This window comes from Lepidochelys kempii, chromosome 8, assembly GCF_965140265.1.
Source record: "Lepidochelys kempii isolate rLepKem1 chromosome 8, rLepKem1.hap2, whole genome shotgun sequence".
NCBI lineage: Eukaryota > Metazoa > Chordata > Testudines > Cheloniidae > Lepidochelys > Lepidochelys kempii.
Genome location: NC_133263.1, coordinates 65923121 through 65941527, shown reverse-complemented (window position 1 = coordinate 65941527; position 18407 = coordinate 65923121). Strand labels below are relative to the sequence as shown.

The window sequence follows — 18407 nt, the reverse complement described above, 5'->3', positions numbered from 1 at the left end:
TCAGGGTGAAAGCTGGAGGCATGCAAGTAGGAATAGCGGTCAGTAGGTTTCCGGTATAGGGTGGTGTTTATGTGACCATTGTTTATTAGCACTGTATTGTTGCATAGATAGGGGTTCGATAGATATCTTTGGTGTCTCAGTAAATATGTCCTTTATTAGTTGCTACTTACACCCTTCAAGTCTTAAAATACAAGTACACTTTCACAATTACACAATAAAACAAAGGTTCACAATATCATAGCTGGACTCTCACTTCACTTCACTTTGTTCTTGTATCTCATGGACCTACTGGCAATGCCCTGCCTCTTATATACCTGCAAGGGCATGGCTGACAACATTCCAAGAAGTTCAGAGGAAATGTAGTCCCCATAAGGTCTGGAAGGTTCCGTGAGATTCCACAAAGGTCCAGAACATTCTAGGAGGTTAGTGATATCCACATATGGAATACCTGAAACATTTTACTGCACAAATTCTATTTTCCCTTTTGTTGCAAAGAACGAAAACAGCACCCTGAGCCTGGTGCCTGCCCCAATAAGCCTGGTAGCCCAGACAGTCTTCTGGGTCGCCTGCCCCTAAATCCAGTGCTGACTGCTTCTAATCCAACGAAAGTCTATCTGATTTGTGAAAAATGAGGAAAAGAATGTGGCAGAACTGTTGACTCACATGACATTAGCTCTACAGGCAACATCTAGCATGAATTCAGTGACTGGGTAGAAATTAGATGGAAAGCTTTCATAGGTTATATCTATAACTCACTAATAAAACATAGGATAGATAACTCCCTGTATGATTTGTTAGACAGTAAATTCATATTTCTAGATCTTCAAGGGATGTTTTAAACCATCTGAATTCTGACCAAAATCACTAAATTATATTTCAGACAATGTAGTTATACAATTTGCACTAGATCCAATTTACTGTCTCATCAGTCCTCTAACCCTTTAGTTAGTCTTTGCAACATTTTTGTTATAGTAGAATGAAAGTTCTTATATTAAATTAGTTTAATCCAACCTCTAGAGATTAAGGACCTAATCCAAAAAAACATTCAAATCAATGGAAAAACTCCCATTGACTTGAATTGGCCCTGGATCAAGCCCTAAATTATTAGGCAACAAAAGGAAGGGCAATAAGATATATAAAACTATGCTAAAGATCATGGTAAATGTACACACAGACATTTTGAAATGGCTGCTGCAACTTGATATCTTGTCAGAACCTATTGCAGAAAGTAAATTTATCTGTAGGTCCAATGTAAACGAATACCTGAAAATGTAGAATTGTACCTGACAGAAACACTTGGATCACATTTTGATTGCATCCCTGTTTGCTTACAATGTTACATCTGTATCTCTAGGTAATAATTTTAAACCTTCCATTTCCAATGAGCCAAAATTTGTCTCCCTTACACACGTTAAGCAGTACTTACTTCAGGAATTGTCTCATTGAAATTAATGGCGTTAATTCTGCTGTAAGGTACTACTAAACATGAGCAAGAATAGTAGAATTTGGCTGTATGTGGTATTTATGTTAATAGCCTGGCAAATGTGCTTACCCCTCATTTATAAATATCTCAATTATTTCTACTGGAATTTCTATGAGGCTCCTTAGCAGCACTTGTTCCTGAGGAAGATGTTTGCTACAGCAGCCTAGAGAATTGTTTTTGTTTAACTTTGAGTGGTATGGTAGTAGATCACTCCCTGCCTCGGTTATAACTCAGGTCTCTTCAACAGTTGCTACCTCTTTTCCTTTGGATGGCTTCAATCAACCTTTAGTGAAGAATCATGGACTGAAGTTGTCCTTTGTTGTAGGCAAGGCTCTTTAAAGTTATTTGTTCTGCTTTAGATCTTCTTGAGTACGAGGTAGATTTGTCCCCACAGCAATATGCACAGGACAGAGTTTGGAGGGGGGAGAAAAAAAAGTGGCCTTATTCTTCCAGTGGGAAAATGAGCCAGAATGCCTATTTTACCTCGGATATTAAATCTTTAATAATGTTTAAAAGTTTCTAGTATTTATGGTTATGAAGAAAACCTTCTGAATATGAACCAAAGCCATGCTATCTCCCTGCATTTTCACAGAATGCAGATAGATTTGAACAATAGCTAAGAGACGTGAACCGTTCCTATGCATGTCTGAGGCGCTAAATTTGAAGCTTTTTAATGTAATTTTAAATGGCAACATGGTTCTGTCAAAACAAATACTTTGGACAAGCTAATGGAAATAGTTCTTTGAGTGATAAAAGCCTGTACTTTTGGAGTTGAGGGTACTTAGTTCTATCCCTGATGCTGCAAGGCAATATACAAGCTGGTGTCTATGAAGCCTTTGAATGGTAAAAATTTTCTATACCCTTGTCAAGGACAAGAGTTGATGTAATTCATCTATTATTTTCGGGAGATTGCTCAGTCTCACCATGTAATTTTTGCAATCCATACATGCCTACTGCCACAAAACATGCACCCATTTCTTACACATGGAATAAATAAGCATAATTAATTCTGTGTCTGTAGGTGAAGTGTTCTCTCTGTTTCCCCACTGTATATATATTATAGAATGTATTTTACAACACAGAGACTTATTTCTGTAAAGAAAGGTTTTAATAAGTTAATACTAGATGCATGTGTTAAAATATTTGTGGTCATGTCAGGAATTTACATAGTAAAATGACAATTCAGGTATTTTAATTCCTTTACACTGCATCAAAGTGATAAACTTAAATTTACAATTTATTTTCCAATATAGTTAATTGATCCACTGAAGTATCTCAGGCTGTATTTTTAGTACTTGGGAATTTTTAGCTGTTCATTTTTATGTTGAGCAAATGAAAGTGCAAGAGCCTCAAAAATGTAACTATTGAAGGTAAACAGGATTAAATAATGCTATACATTCTGAAGGATGATGATCCAAAAAGAAAAGTCCTGATACAGGGAATATTTAAAACAATGTTGACATAAACATACTTCATATTCATTTTTTGATACGCAATGTTTAACAGATGTTGATACACTGCATATTTTCTTTCAAATCTTACAAATATATTGTCAATAAAAAAAAAGCTTTTAGCAAATTTCAAATAGCAGCAGATTGAAGGAACAAATGATAAATCATGGGGTGAATGTTCTGATAAAGGAACTGGGCCTCAGGGCTTTCTTGCTCTAACTCCAAATGGACTTTTAATACGTCAACTGTTACTAACCAAGGTAGAACAGATTTTGAGGAATAGTTAAAGGTTAAAACTGTCCATGGGCTGTCTTATAAATGGTAGGAAGGACAATTTTGATGAGAACAGTTGAGGTTTAAAGATAAACAACTGATTTACACCCAAGAGAGAGCCCCAGTTAAAGAGGTTTTCTGAGTAAACACTAGACAGAGCAACAATGGTTGTGTTTTTCGAAGTCCAAAAGGCAGAGTAGTAGCCCCTAGCTGATCTGAAGGACTGGTGGGAACTTCTAGGTAAAACAACAGAGGAGAGGTGTCAAACATTTCTGTTGAACTCTTGGAAAATGAGACTCAGCTCCGCTTGTATGTTCTACCCTTTCCCCTACCCTTTGTCTGTCTTGTCCATTTAGACTGTGAACTTTTCAAGGGAGGGACTCTTATTCCGTATTTGTACCGTACTTAGCAGAATGGGATCCCAACCTCACTTGGGGTCATTAGGTGCTATTGTAATACAAATAATAAAATAAGTGTGTCTTCTATGCCTATTAATGAAGGGACTTTTTAGATGAGTATCTGTACTAAGAGAGGCACAATTCCTTCCCTGTTCCCATGGAGTAGTAATCTATTTGTTCTTACCAATAACAGCTTACTGCTTTCCCTGTGTCAACTCATCTTTCCTGCCCCGCCCCACCCACTCCCTGTCCACCTATCTGGAAAGAGAAGTCCCAAGAGTTCAGCTCCTGCTTTTACACCTGCAACAGAGATGTGAGGAGGCCATACAGGTGTGTATCTTACTCCTCCTCTTAGTCCTGTGCAGTTGCATATGTTCAGTCCATATGTGGCCATAAATAATAATGTTCAAATTTATTTAAATTTATAACTTTTATCTTAATGTTAATTGTCAATGTCAGTCTTCAATACTAATTGGCATAAGCTTGATTGACCTTCAGGTCTGTATAAAGGATCCATGTTTATACAATAATTCTCTGTACAGAATATTAGAAAAAAGTCACATAGTATTTCAGCTTTGTAATAACAATTGTGCTACTGCTTGGATTACTGTGTATCATACTAACTTCATTTGATTATTGGTTAGTAAAGTTTGAACATTCAATTTAAATTTCATACATTATTATTTATTTCTTATTACTACCTATCATATAACCATAATTATTTTGCTTTCTGTAACTATATTTCATGCATCTCTGAATTTTATTTCAGTTACTGAAATATGTAAATTTAGGCTAATCTACTCCTGTAGTCTAAGCAACATGGATTTCAAATTCTTCTCTGAGAGAAGCCAATGATATACTAAAATTAATTAATCCTTGTGTTTTACACTATATGTTCCCCATAAGAAATTTTATGCTCCCCCTTATTTGAAAGCAAAATTAGGACCCAATTTTGCAAACACTTATGCACGTAAGTAACTTCACTTACATGAATTGCCATGTTTGCAGAATTTTATTATTTTGCAAACAAGAAGCACAATATAAAAGTGCAGAATGTTCAATACTAAGTGTACAATATAGCCCGAACCAGATGTCTGTCCTTTGTATCAGTCTATGTATCATTAAATAAACTGCTTTCATTATGAAAAAAACACCCCAGAAAGGTGAACTGGAGTTTAATATTTCTTAATTATTTTATTATAAATTAATTAATCTTATTCTCCCCCTCAAGAGTTTAACTTCCATGCTGTGTAACCTGGGGAAATACTAAATGTGCATAATCTCCCTTATAGTTCAATATTTCTTGATACAGTAATTCTGATGATGTAACAACTGCAAGAATACCCTAGCTGTGTTTAAATAATTTTTATATAGAACTTAAAATCTGTAACTTCAGAAAACCCCAGGTGTCATAGTGTTACAGGCAGCTTGTATATGCCAATGGAAAAAACAAAACAAAGTTCTTACAACGTAGGGTAGGCCCACATATGAATTCAAAATTCTGGGTGCAAATATGAGACTCCTTTTTTATTTCTTCAGGGTAATTATACCAGAGGTGTTGAACTCAAGTTACTGAAAAGTTTCCCTAAGAAAGTACTTCTACAACTTTATAACGTTTTTCTGATTTGCTTTGTTCCTAATTGATGTATTTTGCTCATATTTTGAAGGATCTTGCCTGTAATTGGTCTTTGGAAGAATTAACAGTATATTAACTCAGCCCTTGATATTGCAAATAGATCCCTGTGAAAAGACTGCACAGAGCCCCCACAGAAGTCCAGAATGTCTTTTTGCTTGTTTGTCTGATGCTAGTCAGATTTGAAGAAGCTTATAAATATATTGGCTTTGATAAATCATGGTTAGAATCTACTGTTCTGTAATATTTTGTATTGTCTAAGTCTGCCTTGAGAGTTCATACTCCCTACTGTCAAGACAGAGATCTCTGATTAATGAAATATTGAACAATTTAGCTATTTCATTTAATTGTTGTTACTTTTCTCTATACTTTTCCTTATAATCCTACATCTCTCACTTTATTGCTATTTTAGTTTCATTTTAAAAGTTGAATATTTGTGATTTTAGGTGTGTATGTATCTATATATCAAACACAAACATATGTATGCATGCATACATATATTTTTATTATAGAACATGGTAATAAACGATAAACTTTTTACTGATTGCATTTTAAAAGATATTTAGAAATATAAATATTTGCTCTTTTCTTAGTTTGTTTTAATAGCATTTTTGATGTTTTTTTATTTCATGTTCAAAAGACCATTCAGGTGTGACATAAATTTTTCTAATTTACATTTTAGATTCTTTAGTCCTGAATATTTTATTGCCAAACAGTTGAATAGCACAAATATTGTAGGCAATGTACTCCCACATTATCAAATAAATGCTCAAGGTACAGCTTATAATGTTGAAAAATAGAAAAATAAATTGACCTTGATGAAGTGTGTCTTCTTTTGTCTGTTCCCAGGAAAGTTTATTTCAGGTATTTCTACTGCTGAAATGATTAGAGTTAACAGCTTTTTCCCTCCATTTTATTTTACAGGGTCTCTTCATCTTCCTGATATATGGGGTGTACAACACAGAGGTAAGTCTGCTTAGAGTATCTCAAGGCTGACAGAGTGAATGAGAGAAATGACAGGTTTCTTATCTTGATAACTGAGGGACAAAGTTGGCTTTCCATATGAGTGTCCTACTGCCCTTCATGCTTGGACTAGCTTATATGCATCCCATCTTACCATTAAACATAGACACCCTGAATAAAGGGACAGACTCATTTCTCATAGGCATTGACTAATATTTTACTGCTGCTTTTAAGTTTTTGAATTCCTAGTCTTTTTTTTAACACTTAGTTACACTTGACAGTCTTAAACTTTCACAATTCAAGTTGGTTTTTATATATAACTAAGTTTTAGTTTGCATGCTGTTTAAATGGAATTGCATTTAGAGTTACATGAAATGTAGCAAGAACTAGTCTATCTTAATAACTGACTTCAAAATTCTGTAGGGTATAGAAACATCTTATATCCCAGGTTTAATATTTACATCTTTTATATATTTTGGAAGACTTTTAAAATCTACTGCAAGACTTTCTAATAGCTGCAAATAGGCCTCTGGAAATTACTTCATGATCTTTAAAGGTGATAAAATATATATCATAAATATATATATATATATATATGTGTGTATGTGTGTATATATATATACACATAGCAAATGGAATGTAAAAAAATCCAAATGTTGTTGTTATAGTTTGTGCCCTTACAGTTCCATTCATGGGAAAAAAAAGTTTTAATCAGTTCAGTAGGAAGTTACTAATACACCTGGGTGCATATTATATTTGGGATGCCATATTAAAAACCCATCGAAATAAATAAATAAGCTTTGGGAATCAATGGTTGGAAATTAAACATAATTTTATTCAAAAGTTAGTAGTAGTCAAGGCTGCATATCTAGTTTAACACTAGTGAAAATGAAGAAAAATGTCAGCTGTAATCTTTCATGGAGAGGTTTTTTTAAAAAAATTAAAGTGGTGTGATTGTGAATGTGTTTCTGGAGTTGCATCAGTCCATTATAATTACATTTGGAAGGATTAGATTTTTACTAGTAAATGTCAGTTAACATTGATTTCACCGAATACACACACACTGACAAAATCTCCATCAATAATAATAGAAATGTACAGATAGGCAAAGAGAAATGCTGCTTGAGAACTTCTTAGTTTAGTTTAATATTTACTTTGTAGATGCTGATGTGATGTTGACAATTTGTGTTTTAATAGTTATAAGGCTTTAACTTTGTATACCTGTGTGTACTGTCATTAATGGTAATTTTCTGCAACTGTGAAAATTTAAATAGATAAAAGTTGAAAAAAATGCTTGAAATATACATTTATATATGTCAAAATTACAAAAAAAATTAAAATCAAATTCTGCCAAAGCTAGTAATAGTGAAGGGATTTTCATCTATGCAACTAAAATGGCAAGCAGCACCATTAATCAGGCATGTGCATATCTGTTACAACTGTGTGCTTAAAGTGTGTTGCAATTGGGCTGTACTGATCTGAGAGGAATTATGTAGTGGTCTTCAGGTATATTAATGATCAGTTCTCTAAATGTACAATTAATTTGCTTGCACAGTTTTCTTTAACTGCGCTCTCTTACTCTGTGCTAATTTTTTTCGAAAGAAAGGGTGAACTATCTGGCTGTGCTTTCCAATTTGCACTTTTCAGATTTCAGATGAAATGCCCACAAGCAAGTATGCATGTTATGAATGTATACACATATACAATCAATACGCCAAATTTGGATATCCTTACTCTTAAGTAATATTTCAGGAGCGGTTCTATTAATGTCCATGAAGTCAGTGCAATATGATGCTAACGCGCTAAGGATATCGGAATCTGGTTTCTTATAAATACATAAACTATTAATTTCTTCGTGTGTAGAAGGGGATTAATAAATGCACGCATGTCAAAGTAATTATTTTTGAGTCTGACGACAAAAACAATACGCATTTAGATCTCTATCCCAATCCTACAGATACGTTGCAGGAGTGAAGATGCACACGTGGTTTTACTTGTATTAGGCCTAGTGTTTGTTGGTGGGAGAAAAGCGGTGCGTGTCGTCGTCCCCCGCCGCCTCGTATCAGTTCGGCTGAGTTGGCTGAACACGCCTGAGGCTCCCGAGGGAGACCTGTCACACCCCGCCACACGTGGGTTACACGAACAGGTCTGAAACACCGTTAGCTGCCTGTGTTCTACCCTGGGCTACGTAACGGGGCACTTCGGCCACAACACACAGGGGGAACGTCACACATGCTCGCTTGTGTCTTCACGGGGCTTCTCCAGCGGGCTCGGCTCCCTGCACTGCGAAGCGCAGCCTGCGGGCTCGCGCTGGGACCAGCGCCGGCGGCGACGCACAGGTGCAGGACCGCGTGCTCTGGAGGGTGGCACCCGGCTGCGTGTGGCCACGGCGAGCGCCCAGTCCGTTACCCGTACTGGCTGCAGAGCAGGGCTGGGGCAACGGCAACCCCTGCCCCGCTCTGTGTCACTCCGCGAGCCCAGGGAGGGCAGCTGCACCCGGGCCTCCCCCAGCAACGAGGTGCAATCCCCTCCCCCTCGGCCTCTGCCCCCGGGCGCAGCCCAGGCGGCCTGAGGGGCTGCAGGGCAGAGATGGCTGATGGGTGCGAAGGGGGGCAGGGTGGTGGGGTTCTGTTACGCCTGCGCACTGGCTGCCGAGCGCTGCCCGCCCAGCGCGGCCCTCTTGACTGGGTCGTTCCCAGCATGCCGCGCGCCGCACATGCGCAGTGTCGCGCTCGGGGGCTGCTAATTCCATTGTGGAGCGGACGCGGCGTTATTTTTGACTGGAGGCGGCGGCGGGAGCCGTAAGTGCAGCCAGGGCCGGGTGCTGCCCGTCGGCGCGGGTGGGGCGGTGACGATGCGCCCGGGCGGGGCCGGCTCGGTGAACCGGCGCTGAGCAGCACCCTGAGCGAGCGGCGTCCGGCTGCGGGCGAGCGGCGGGTCCCGCAGCCCCTCTGGGCCGCGCCTCCTCCCCGGCCCGGCTTCCTGGGGGATGAAACTCGGCAGCGGCTTCCTCGGTGGCGGCAGCAAGAGGGCGGCGGCCATGGAGCCCACCTTCCCCCCCAGCATGGTCATGTTCAACCACCGGCTCCCGCCGGTCACCAGCTTCACTCGGGCGGCCGCGCCCCCGCCGGCGGCCCAGCACCCCTCGCAGTGCGTCTTGCCGCCGCCCCCCTCCGCCGCCGGCGCCTCCGCCTCCTCCTCTGCGGCGGCCGAGCCTCCCGCGCCGCCCCCGCCTCAGGACGTGACTTTCAAGAAGGAGCCGGCTGGGGCTTTCCCTTCCTCTTCCTCGCAGAGGAGCCACTGGGGCTTCCTCCAGTCGCTGGTGAGCATCAAGCAGGAGAAACCCAGCGAAGAGGAACAGCAGCAGCACTATGGGGGGCTATTTGGAGGGGCTGGGGAGGAGAGGCACCCAGCCCTGGGCAGTGGCAGTGGGGAAGGAGCCAGCCAGAGTGTGATTCAGGACCTAAGCCTCCTCCACCACCTGCACCACCATCCCCACCGGGACCTGTTACTGAGCGGCAGGAGCGAGAGCACCCCTGGGGGCTCCGATGAGCCAAAGCACGACACCCATGGCAAGAAGGCAAAGAGGCCAAAGCCAGAATCTCAGGGAATCAAAGCCAAGCGCAAGCAGAGCGCCTCATCCAAACCCCCACTGGTGGGAGACGCAGAAGCTGCCATCTTGTCCTCAAGTCAGAAACCTCATGTCTGTGAACACTGCAGCGCTGCCTTCAGGAGCTCCTATCACTTGCGCAGACATGTGCTCATTCACACTGGGGAAAGGCCTTTCCAGTGCAGCCAGTGCAGCATGGGTTTCATCCAGAAGTACTTGCTCCAGAGACACGAGAAGATCCACAGTAGGGAGAAGCCATTTGGATGTGACCAGTGCAGCATGAAATTCATCCAGAAGTACCATATGGAGAGACACAAGAGAACACATAGTGGAGAAAAGCCATACAAATGTGACACTTGTCAGCAGTATTTTTCAAGGACTGATAGACTGTTGAAGCACAGACGAACATGCGGTGAAGCCATAGGTAAAGCAGGTGCTGGAATGGAACCTGGATCATCAAATCATAACATGGGGAGCCTGGCTGTGTTGTCTCAGGGAAGTACAAGTTCTTCAAGGAGAAAAAGTAAAACAAAAAGTATATCCATTGAAAACAAAGGACATAAGTCTAGTAATAAAGTAACTGAATCACAAGTTGCAAGTAATATGACCATGCAGAATTATGCAGTAGAGATTCCTGTTGTGTCTTCCAGTGGTAGCTTAGTTGGTGCTGGCATGGAAGAATTACAAAAAAAGGTGCCAAAGTTGGTCTTCAAAAAAGGAAACAGAAAAAATGCAGACAAAAGTTACCTTAATTTTGTGTCACCATTACCAGATATTATTGGGCAAAAGCCATTGCCTGGGAAACAAAGTGGCTCTCTTGGTATAGTAACCAATACTGGTGTAGAAGCTATTGGTCTTCTCCAAAATGCAGGTGGAAAACCAGGTCAAATAAGTAGCAATTATGATGATGCCATGCAATTTTCAAAGAAAAGAAGATATTTACAAACTGCCAGCAGTAACAGTGCCTTTTCTATAAATGTTGGACATATGGCCTCCCAACAGTCTGTCATCCAGTCTGCAGGTGTCAGCGTTATGGATAATGAAGCCCCATTATCTCTCATTGATTCAACATCTCTAAATACTGAAATGAAGTCTTGCCATGACAAGTCTGGAATTCCTGATGAAGTCTTGCAGAGTCTCTTGGACCAGTACTCTCACAAGTCAGAAGGCCAGAAGGAAGATCCTTTCAGTATAACTGAACAACGTGTAGACTTGCACACCTCGGGAGAACATTCAGAGATGGTTCAAGAAGAAAATTTGAGCCCAAACTCTCAAACAGCTTCAAATGATAAGGCAAGCATGTTGCAAGAATACTCTAAATACCTCCAACAAGCTTTTGAAAGAACGACCAATAGCACTGGTTTTGCTTTTGGACCCAGTTTCCAGTTTGTTAGTTTGTCTTCAACTCTCCATAACCACAGTTTGTTTCAAGACAAACAGATATACACTACATCTCCTCTTGAGTGTGGCTTCAGCCAGTCTGTTACCTCAGTGTTGCCAACTGCATTGCCAAAGCCTCCTTTTGGGATGTTGCTTGGATCTCAACCAGGTTTTTATTTATCTGCTTTGGAGGCTACTCATCAACAGTTGACTCCTTCTCAAGAGCTGGATGATCTGATAGATTCACAGAAAAATTTAGAGACTTCATCAAACTACCAGTCTACATCTCAGAAATTGAGTAGCCAGAAGGAACAGAAAAATTTAGAATCTTCAACAAGCTTTCAGATTCCACCTCAGGAGTTAGCTAGCCAGATAGATCCCCAGAAGGATGTAGAGCCTAGAGCAACATACCAGATTGAGAACTTTGCACAAGCGTTTGGTTCTCAATTTAAATTGGGTAGCAGGGTGCCAATGACTTTTATCACTAACTCTAATGGAGAAGTGGACCATAGAATAAGGACTTCAGTGTCAGATTTCTCAGGGTATACAAATATGATGTCTGATGTAAATGAGCCATGTAGTACAAGAGTAAAGACCCCTACCAGCCAAAGTTACAGGTAAGGTCCCAAGTGTGACCAGGCTGTGGGGTCTTTTTAATGTAATTTTGTTTTATTTTGATAACACTGCCATTGGAATGTTTCTACATGGTCCTGTTAAGAATAATGTAACATGCCCTTTCAATGCAACTTTTCATATTTAGTTTATTTTGTTAGTGTGATTTTTTTTTTTTTTAGGTCTGTTTATTATGGGTTTTAATAAAAAAAATCAATAGCTTAAAATAGTTCTTTTTGCTCAAATGACAATGTTTAGCAATCCAATTTACATATATAGAGTGTCAGGGAATAGCCCAAAAGTTTAAAATGCAAAAAATTAACTTTGTTCCTAGGATTAAGGTTTATTCTAATTGCTTTACTCTCAGGAAAGTGTAACGAAGCATGGAAATTCTATGCACCATTAGTGTACTGGAACTTCCAATTTACAGATCGTGGCAAATATACTTCAACATTTAAGGAAGGGATCTAAAACATTTTCAGACTGCTGTCTTATATCTAGGGTGATCCAAAATTCTGAGAATTTTGCTACCTACATCTTGCTGTAGCTTTTAATATACTCTTCTTCCAGGTGATTCATTCCAGATTGGTGGGGCAAATGTTCTTGGATCCATGGTAAATGCCTGGAATGATAGCTTTAATATAAACAATAATGTCCCCCGAACTCCTGTACAAGGCTGTAATTCCATAAAGAGATTCTAGTGACATAAGCCCTGAGAACAAAACTTAAGTGGCTTGTTCATGTTATTAGAACCCCAACTTGAAGCTACAGTCATAACTTATATACACTTTTGGGATACATTATTTATTATACATGGTTTAAAACAGATCAGTGTTTTGCCCTTCCTCTGTTAGTATGCTGGGTCCTCTTTCTGCATATTTTGTCGTCCTCTCTGGTTCAATCCTACATGGTTTGTGGTCCTTCCCTGGTTATTTCCCATCTTAACAGTTGGAATTTGAAAAGATTTACATTCCAGAAAGTGCATAATTTATTATGTACTTACTGATGTCTTATGATATCAAGTACAGAAAAATAAAAATGTAAACACCCATGTATTTTATAATTCTATTAAGGTTTCCATGTACAATAAGAAATAATATACTCCCAATTGTACATAGTAAGGCCCTGATGCTGCCTTGGGATTTGCTAACATGGACATCTGTGTCCAGCAGATCCCAGTAACTTCAGTGGGTCTCCATATAGGTGCCCGGGTCCACAACATCTCACTGCAGGCTTGGGGCCTATGGCTGCAATTCCATTAAAGGTTTCTGGCGATGACAGACACCACAAGGGTGGAGCTTGAGTGGTCTGTTAATGTCACCATAACCCTTTAATGGAATTATTGCCATACTTTATGTATATTTTGTGGTACATTATTTATTATATGTGAATCCTGATTAATGCCTGTGGAGCTACGGAAACCCAGAATTGTTCGTGGCCATTTGAAGCTGCTGAAAGGCAGTGGCACTGCTCTAAACCACTTTTTTGAAAATGTTTTTTTCTGCTTAGTTTTTTTATGTAATTTTTGGTGATGTTTATGCTGATGGTTTTTTATGTACTCTTGGTGATGTTTCAGTCTTACGTACTTTTCTAGTGTCAGAAAAGTACCAGTGGTTGTTTGCAGTCTTCTTGTGTAATCAGCCTATTACAGGTTTCCATGTATAATAAAGTAATTAACATTGTGCAAGTGTAAAACACTTCTGATATGAAAGTCGTGTTTTGAAAACTATGGAATTATTAAACAAATTGTTAAAAAAAAATTGGGTAATTTATCTCCCATTATCCACCCTCCCAAAAAACCCAAACCTAAACCCTATTTCTCTAAGTGAACTATCACCTTTTTACTGTTAGCAGGCTTGCTTCCACAGAATTAATCTAATCTCATTAACTTTTTCTCTAAACTTGATTATGTATTTCATCCTTATTTCAATTTAGTGAGGTAAGCTTCCTCTGATCACCAGGCATGAAGCCCAGTCTGTCATCAAGGGATGGAGTAGACCATAACTTTTGTAGGCCTCGTACTTTTTATCATCTCTTGTTTTGCAGAGGTTATGATTTACTTTCTTTATATTGTGTGTACTGGATATTGCATATGTATTCTGATTGTTTGCTTTAGCTTAATAATAAAAAACTATTATTCACAAAATCATAAAGAAGATATCACTTATATTATCCAGTCACACTTCTGAGACATTTTTATTAAGAAAATTCCATAAAATGTTTTAAATAGCATTGCAGAAGCAACATTATAGCTTGATGGTATATTTTAAGGTATTTTTATTGTAAGTTTATGTTCTTTTAGATCAATAAAAATACTCTTGGTATTTTAAGTATGCAGATTTAAATAGATTATTTTTTACTTTTAGATTATTTTTTGGTTTGGAAATTCTTATTTGAATACACTATTAAAAAAATTGAGCCACATAACACCTTTAATGTTTAACTTTCCATTGAGATTAGTTAGATTTTGCTTAAACTAGTTGACCAACATGATCCTCTATGTTGCGTATGGCTCTGCACAGTGGTAGTGCACGTACTGTAATTTGACAGGTTTCAGAGTAACAGCTGTGTTAGTCTGTATTCGCAAAAAGAAAAGGAGTACTTGTGGCACCTGAGAGACTAACCAGTTTATTTGAGCATGAGCTTTCGTGAGCTACAGCATCCAAGCTCTAAGTCTCTAAGGTGCCACAAGTACTCCTTTTCTTTTTACTGTAATTTGAATATTTTGTAATTTACTTGTTGAAAATTGAGAGCTGGAGTTTCTGTAGATATTATGCAGAGATAATTTTGTTCTAAGATTTTAAACATTTTCTGTTAACTGGTTTTTGCTTTGAACCCATTGCTTTTATTTGCGTTTAAAGAAGGACCTACCAAAAGTAAGGTTGTATCAAAACCATTATTCAGACAAGCAGTAGGTAGCATTCGGGTATGTCTATACTTAAACTCCCACAGCGGCACAGCTGAGCCGCTGTAGCGCCTCAGTGTAGATGCTCCCTATGCTGATGGGAGGGGTTCTCCTGTCAGCGAAGGTAATCCGTCTCTCAGGGAGGTGGTAGCTTTTTTTCCATTGACCTAAGGCTGTCTACACTCGGAGTTAGGTTGACATAGCCACCTCTCTTGGGGGTGTGGATTTTTCACACTCTGTAGAGACATAGCTATGCTGATGTAAGTTCCTAGTGTGGACCAGTCCTAAGTATATGTTCTGTGCTTCCTTAGTAGGTTTATCTAGTGTTTCGTAAACTTGTAGAAAATAAGTGCAGTTGTGCTAAAAGTCCCCAAAACAGTTTGAAAAGGGAAGTAGGGAAGTTGAGTAGTTTTTAGGTACAGACTATAGTTCCGTTTGCCTACATGAAGTTATCTGAAAGTCAAGGAAGAAGATACCTGTATGCCAAAAAGAAACAGAATGGTAACTGGCAAAAAACAAACAGTTACATAAACACAAAGTACTTAAGGAATTAATGTAGATAGTATCCAGGGGATTGACAGGAGCCCTTGTGGAAGATTGGGAGATGCAGACTGTTACACTTCACACTCTGGTAATTGTGCAATCACTTGAAAATGTGTTTCTAAGTAGAACACAAACAGATATTTTTCCCAGCTAACCACTGACTTCAAATTATTTGTATCCAGGACAGTACTCAGTGTGCCACATCTATTTGCTTTGGGTGCTTAATGTTGAGCACCTGGTAAATATAGGAAGCTGGTCTTTCTGCTATGTGCTGGAAAGAACTACATACTGCAAATATAGATTTTCCTTAATGTGTATGAAGCAGTAGTATAAATATAGCAAACGAACAATCCTATGGGTAATTTGGGAGTATAGGGAGGGGAAGGAACATAGTTCTCAAGGTTAAATTAACTTTCTCATGTGTCATAACTTTTAGTGTCTGGAAGTATATTTTAAAAAGGGGAATGGAAGGGAATTAAATTCTGTTTCCGAACCCGAAATGTAGAGTCTAGATTGAAGGTACTGAAGGGGAATTATTTACAAGGAAGTGGCCATTAAGAAGTAATATACATGATAAGAAGTTGGACATACGTAAATTGAAGCATTTATATTACCATGATATGTAGCTCCCATCTCAGAACTGATGTTGAATCAGACAAAACAATGTGGTTCTTCCTCCAGATTATGGGTGGGTGACTGTAAACCAGCAAAAACTCTGTGTGTACTCCAGAGCTGTTTGAAAACTGGAAATTAACACAGGTGGAAATGATATTTGAATGTAAATTAAAGCAGGAGGCACTTTTGGAGCAGCAAATTGAGGGGGAGACTTAAGAAAATGAAAATATAATAGTTTCAGGCTTTTATGGAATCCTGAAGAAAGCTTGTACTTTCCAAAAGATTTTCCCCACTGTGCAAGAGCAAATTTATTGTATTAGCTGCCTATAGTTCTCAGCCCCTGGTAAGTGGAATCGTCATCTAATTCTAGGTGAAGTAATGAAGTGCTCAATGTTAAGTATCCCATCACACATATTTAAATCAAGAGCAGACAAGTTGGCACAAAAGGCACAATTTTGTGCTGCCTTGAGGATTTTGTCTTTTCTGGCACTTAAACAGAGAACCCCTGCTACAAACATAGTACCTCTTAATCAGGCTGGAGGGAGGGTTCCCTTATAATAATTCTAGTCTCAGGATATTTGATAATGTAAAATAGAAATTCAGTTACTGCTTGATCAACTTAGTATATTTTTTCATATTTACTTTTGTAGTAATGCCTTGGTTTTTAAAAAATCTGTGTGATAATGCTATAATGGGGCACTCTGGTATGTCAAAAAGTCTTTATTTTTGTTATAGACGATCCCTTGGCTTTGTAAAAGGGAAATATGGCAACTCACCAATTAGCTTTTGCTCCCATGAGATGATAAAAAACTGATGATGCCTCATGAAAACCTTGAAAAGATTTTGAAACAATTCAGCTTGTCATATTTTCTTTAGTCTTATCTCTCTTTTTGTTACTAACATTTGCATGAAAACAATTTTTGTTTGGTTGCACTCTGCTTTTAATATCCTTCCCACTAGAAATGAGTCTTCTAATTGTAATGTTACAGTTGATGATTGTGGAAATCTGTGTTGTGAATAGAGGGCATGCTTTTAATAGTGTAAAAGGTATTGCAGCCTTTACTTCCTGCATTCTCTACTTTACTTTTTATTAGAGGCATGCAGTTAGCCAGATACTTTTCATTATAAGACACTCTTTTCAATTTCTTATAAATTCACCAAACTTTAACCATTTGGGCTGAAATTTTTCTGCTGGGTGCCTGACTCGGGCTGAATTTTTCTGGAAAATTTAAGCAAAAACAGTTTAACTATTTCCTAGACCAAAAAATAGGGGAAAATGGTCTCTTTACCCACATTTAAAAAAAAAAAAAATCTTACAACCATTTCATTGAAAAATTGTAGTACTTCCATGCTTTATAGCTGGGGCTCTACATTTATTGGGGGATTGCTCTGATGTCAGGGATGTTCCTGTTGTCATCCTTGTAAAATCTGCCTGAATTTGGCCTAGTTACGAGCCTTTGAAATCTGTTTGCACATGCTCAGTAGAGACTTGGGAGTTTGGCAGCTAAGCTCTCGAGATGATTCCAACTGTGCTGGATGTGATCTAGCATGAGACTGCAGGGGCTGAACAGGACTTTCCACTGCAATTTGTTCTTTGGCTGCAAGGAGATGCTGTGACACATCACAAGAACTGTGAGAGCAGGGAGACTTGTTCTCCTCTAATCGGTGTTCCTGCTGCTAACACAGGCAGTGAGGAGGAGGCAGCCTGACTGAAATGCAGAGGAATGGGGAGCTGGGCCTTGAGGTCTGGACTGGAGGCTGGGCTGAAGAGCCAACTGCAGGCAGTCTGGGACAAGGAGAGGCTGGAGGTCCAGGGGCAAAAGGAGAAGTCTGTATCCACTAGAGTATGTTCTCCTCAGAACCTGGAATAGAACCCAGCATTCCTGAGTCTCAACGTTCTTCAGCTGTCAGGAAATAAGCTGTGAAACCCTCTGGCAATGTGTATGCTTCATCTTCCTCTAATGGCTCGCCCGCATAGCACATAGTAACTTACTATTGCTATCAGTTCTTCTTAGCTCAGGTGGCAGAAGTCTGTGCTGTTGATCTAAAGGTTCTAGTCCTGCTGAAGAATCATGGGATAGTCAGCATGGTATGATGTGATGGAATTTGTGTTTTTCAGTTTGCTTTTATATAAACAAGAACATTGCACCTTTAACATTGCTAATATAGTTGGTTTTGTATGTAAAGTTGTACTTTAAAGTTAGGAAATGACAGTATTAAGGTTGCCTCTGCAACCTTAATTTGATCCATTTGTGCAGATGCATTATGATGTAGTATTTAATTACATGATCACATACTTTTTTTTTTGGTTCTACCAGGGTCCCTGTCTTTCAGTGCACGGAATAGATAGTGCTGAATGAGCAACTAGTCAGTATTTTGTTTTATCCTCATTGTTCAGTTTGTGGTCTCATGCCTTATTTATTGCACACCATTCAAATCCTGCTCTGAATACGGAGTTCTTAATTTCATTGCGGGCTTTTCTGTGGTGTTCATCACTGTAGCATCTTTGTGCTTCACAACCATTAATGTATCTTGACAGCA

The 18407-nt window shown here is 39.1% G+C and overlaps 1 protein-coding gene across 1 annotated transcript; it reads left to right on the top strand.

The window, feature by feature from the left end:
- Nucleotides 1–8882: 8882 nt before the first annotated feature.
- On the top strand, nt 8883–12030 carry ZNF281 (zinc finger protein 281). Its single transcript, XM_073356778.1, has one exon. It carries the CDS (start codon nt 9191–9193, stop codon nt 11810–11812), a length of 2622 nt encoding a protein of 873 aa, XP_073212879.1. The 5' UTR covers nt 8883–9190; the 3' UTR covers nt 11813–12030.
- The last annotated feature ends 6377 nt before the right edge of the window (nt 12031–18407 follow it).

What these genes read in the sequence shown, in the direction of transcription:
- ZNF281 (XM_073356778.1), top strand. Translation starts at nt 9,191, where the DNA reads ATGAAACTCGGCAGCGGCTTCCTCGGTGGCGGCAGCAAGAGGGCGGCG.